Raw genomic sequence first — 4,908 nt, forward strand, 5'->3', positions numbered from 1 at the left:
GATACAATTTTGTTGAATGGTTGTATTGGAACCTGATTTTGCAGGGTGTTATAAATTTTGGATTTTTCAATTTATAAGGAAGTGCTGCCAAATTTTCTGTAGCTTTTGTGAAAATGGAATACCAGGGTGTATAAATGGCAGAAAAAAAAAAGTCACGATTGACATCGGTTTTTATAATACAACCGATGCCAACAAGTCCACAAGGCGCCAAAAGTAAATGTAAATTGGCATCGGTTAGAAACCGATGCCAATTGAGAATAAACCGAGGCAAACTTGCAAACATTAGCATCGGTTTGAAACCGATGCCAATTGAAAATAACCGATGCCAATATGTGTAAATTGGCATCGGTTATAAACCGATGCCAATTGAGAAAAATGTCATTGGCATCGCCCGCATTGGCATCGGTTAGGAACCGATGCCAATCACTGTTTAGAACCGATGCCAATTGCGTTAATTGTACTAGTGAAAACTCATGAATTTTACAGTAAAAAATATTCCTTTAATGTCTTAGGCTCTGTTTGGTAAAACTGACCGAGAAGGTACCTGAAACCTAAAAAGGTACCTGAAACCTGATAAGGTGACTGAAATTAAAAAGGTACCTGAAATGCTAGCTGAAAATTGGAAACTGATAAGGTAGCTGATTAATTGTAAAGTGTTTGGTAAAACTAACTGAAAAGGTAACTATTTTTTTGTAAAATGACATAAAAGGACATTAATAATTATAATAAATTAATTTAAATAAAGGGTAGATATATAAAGTAGAACATTTCAGCTACCTGAAACTTTAAAAAACTACCTGGAGTAGCTTTTCATTTCAGGTACCTGAAATGACTTTACCAAACAGCACTAGATAAAACAACTACCTGAAATATTAGTCAAATCAGGTTGCTTGGTCAAATCAGGTACCTGAAATGTCTTGCCAAACATAGCCTTAGTGCGTGGGAAACAACACAAATATTATCCTACAACCAGTTGTATAATAGCATTGTACAACCGCCTCAAAGTTGTTGAGCTCTTACACAAAGTTGTTGATTTATTTTACAAGTTATTGAGCTATTTTACGAAGTTATTGAGCTTAATAATTATTCTGTTAAGTTCAATAACTTTGTATCATAACTCGATAATTTTGGTAGTAGAGCTCGATAACTTTATAACAAAGCTCAACTACATTGAATAAGTTGCATATACAACCAGTTGTATTATATATTAACTGGGGAAACAATGAAACATTGAGCTTTCAATTCCTTCATGGCTATATCGTGTGTTTTTGCCAAATAGACTAATTCAGTCTAAATTTTAGTACTACCTTAAATCCTTAATCGATGGACTACATTTCGTTTTCAAATCAAGTGATGTTTCTAATTTTTATATAAAAAATTTTAGATTTCATTTGGCAAAAAAATATCGTTAAGAAAATTATGAAAATAACATAATTTGATTCGTGGTAAAAATGCTATCATTAGCGATTTAGCGTATAGATTTCATATAATCTGTACATATATAAAATTGTGTGCTTCTTAGTATATATATGTCTCACATTGAAAAATAATGTAGGATTATATAAAAATAATAGAATTGTTCCACATCGAAAGATTAACATAAGATCTGGTGGTCTTATGATTATAAATATGAGACATCAGTGGAACTTAGGTATCAACCCAACATCTTTTGCGTCTCTTAAATAAGATGTTTGACTTTTGATCATATCTAAATAAATGATTAAACATGAGATATAAATCTTAAGACCTTATAACCATTTTTTTGTTACTAAGTTAATTACCCCGTTGCAATACACGGGCATCCAAGCTAGTAAAGATGAGATTTGAAAGTCACTTCACATAATGCACGTAACTATAGCTTGAGTAAGTTAATTTTTGAAGATGGATATGCAATAGCCCAATTTCCAACAATTAATAGGAGTACATAAAAGCAATTAAGCATAACATACATAATTTGGAATTTGTCACCTTGCTTTCCTTACGCAAGGCTGCACTTGAACTTGTTCTAATTTAAAGTGCTAGACGTATAAATCTAGCAAAAATTAATTCTGTTGTGAAATTTGTAGTTCAAAAATATACACAAAACTAGAAGTTACTCCTACGTATAAGCCGTGGAGGAGCTAGGGAGGGCTAGCAAGAGCACTTGTCCATGCCGGAGGATATATAGAAATTTCGAAGTTTAAAATTTTGCATTTCTTCCAAGTTTACGTCGTTCTAATATTATCCATTTGTCCTCTTGCTATCTTCAAATTCGGGCTCCGCTACTGCGTATAAGGAAAACCGCTTTTAAGAAAAGCTATCTACACAACCCCATGATTACCAGCCAAGATTAAGTACTTGTCTTTCCTAGTAAGGTTAGTGCACCTAAAACTTAATGCCTCCCCAATCTGTCTTTGCACATGATTGGCTACGTCGAACTTTGATCGGCTCGACTCTTGACACGTGGCCAGACCGCGAACTGGTTGGAGCAGCTGAACAGTGTAACTGGGACGTGGGTTCAAGAGGAAGAAGAGCGGATCCAGACACTTGAGGCCGCTAGCAGTAGTCCCGTAAAACATAGTCACGTGACAGTCCAAAGCGACAGGCACAATTTGATCAGTCATCTCAGCAAACAAAGGACTAAACCTTAAAACATATGGTTCTCTGCAAGTGGTCCCTTCAGGGCAAACCACAAGGTCCCCTTGACTCAACAGTTTCTGCATCATTAACCCATCCTGATTGCGGTCACGCGTCAACCGGACTGTCCTGATTGGCGCTAACATCTCCGAAATTCTGCTTAGACTGTAGGTAACTGCAGTGAGTGGTTTCATTAGGATATATGATAGGTAAAGTGGGTCCAACAGTGTCCTATGGTTACACACGTAGAGTTGTCCCTTGTTATTACATTCCCTGCCGTAGGGATTTGGTGGATTGGATAAGAGCCTTAGTCCTGTAAATGCTATCAAAGGAGTACCAAGTGTTTTGGGGAGGGACAAAACAATGAGGGCTCTAAAAATGGCAAGAATAAATGCAAAGGGAAGCCATAAAAATAAGGTAAAAGTAGCCGCTGGTGTTGGTTTAAGGGACAATCTACCATCATGGAAGATTAATGGTTTTGGGTAGCTTTCTCTTGGAAGTTGTTGCCACTTCTTTTTTATTGCTGCACTTGACAAATAAATTTCCTGCATTTATTCATACAAATAATAATAAGTTACTCTTGTTAATTAGATGCATGCACACTTGGATCATTTTAATTTCAGTCACAAATTATAGAATAAGCGACAGCGTATCATAGCGTTAATGGTTATATTCAAAGTTTATAATTATGGATTGATGTTAATTCATGATCCACATCTCATGTTTATTCACAAGTGCTTGCACCGTATTTAAAGGTTGCTATAAACTAACTAACTAACTAGAAGGCTAACTACTCATTTCCTAGGTCATTTAACATCCTTCTAGCTCTTTCAAATAATCCAACCCAACAATTAATAGAGACTATCAAATACACTAAGTTTTACGAAATACGAGTCATTTTAATTTGTAGGGAGTATATTCTATAGGAAGCTTAAGTTTAAGTGTTGTATTTAGAAAGACCAATAATATATTTAATTTTTACGCATGTTGTATACAACTAGTTAGACATATACTCAATGCGATTTAAAATAAGCATCTACGGAGTAATTATTTTATCAAGACTTCAACTTTCTTAAGACGTAAACAAATTTCTAACTTTTTCTGTAAGAGACAAATACCTACGGAGTATGTTTTAGTCTGCTAATGAGAGATGTTCCTTGTTACAAAAAAAAAAAATATTCATCTATTTACTTGGATTCTTTTTTACTAGGTCATCAAAAGTATAATAAAATGTAAAATTTATACACGAACACACTTTAGACACACCCTACAAGTGTTGCATTAACAAATAAATGGAAAACCAAAATGAATAAAATGAGTAAACCATCAAGGAAATAAACAAAGTAGCACTTTAAAGAATTTTAATAAAGCATTCAAAACCTTAGTTAGTTACCTTGCAAAATGAAAAGAATGGATGTTTAAGAGATGGTCTTGTGCCACATATTCCAACAATATTATTATCAACCTCATCTCCTAACAAATCCTTCATTTTACTCATCACATTTGATCCCATTTGTTGTTCCATTAGTCCAATAAAATATCCATTATAAACTTTAAGTTCCCTTCCAAAAACATAATCAATCTCCAAATAATCTTTCAAAAAACTCTCAACCATTATTTGAGGTAATTCAGTGACACCCACTTTTGTCTTAAACTTGTTCACCACCTCAAAACCTTCCAACCCAACATCCTCAAGAAAAAACTTTGGCAAAACTGCCCTTCCAACCATAAACTTGTCTTTTTTAATTCCAAAGAAACATACCATCACCATAATCTTCACCCTCATTTGTTTTCCAAACAAGCATGTAATAGGGTACAACAAAAGGAGGATGAGTGCCCTAATGGGGGTACCGGCCTCGAAAGCGACAAGCATAAAATAAGGAAACAAAGAGGATGATTTGAGTAGGGTTTCTTCGACATTGAAGATGACGGTTTGATGATCATCGTCGTCGTTAGTAGTAGAGAAACAAGGTTGGAGTGATTTAGTAAAAGAAGAGTATTTGTGAAGCTTACGATGAGGGGAAGAAGAATTATTAAGGGCATTGCTGAATTGTCTATGGAGGTAACGAGGAGTTTTGTAGTGGAAATGAAGAATACGAGAGAATAAGAATATAATAGCCTTAAACAAAAATTCATAAGTTGCCATGCTTTTTTTTAAAAATTTTTATTTTGTTGATTTATTTAGAATGGAAAATGAGTGAATAAGGAAGGGGGTATGTGAGAATGTATATATAGGGTTGACAATAGGGAAAGTGCCACTAAAAAAGGAGGTTAATTACGAAAAAGGGATTG

General features: G+C 34.4%; 1 protein-coding gene across 1 annotated transcript; it reads right to left on the reverse strand.

The window, feature by feature from the left end:
* Nucleotides 1-1,872: 1,872 nt before the first annotated feature.
* On the reverse strand, nucleotides 1,873-4,819 carry LOC141591128 (putative glycerol-3-phosphate acyltransferase 3). The gene is made up of 2 exons (XM_074411545.1): nucleotides 4,010-4,819; nucleotides 1,873-3,161 (listed from the first exon to the last, which is right to left on the reverse strand). Exons 1-2 carry the CDS (start codon nucleotides 4,760-4,762, stop codon nucleotides 2,301-2,303), a joined length of 1,614 nt encoding a protein of 537 aa, XP_074267646.1. The 5' UTR covers nucleotides 4,763-4,819; the 3' UTR covers nucleotides 1,873-2,300.
* Nucleotides 4,820-4,908: the final 89 nt, after the last annotated feature.

The sequence above is a fragment of the Silene latifolia genome, chromosome 1 (genome assembly GCF_048544455.1).
Source record: "Silene latifolia isolate original U9 population chromosome 1, ASM4854445v1, whole genome shotgun sequence".
Taxonomy (NCBI): domain Eukaryota; kingdom Viridiplantae; phylum Streptophyta; class Magnoliopsida; order Caryophyllales; family Caryophyllaceae; genus Silene; species Silene latifolia.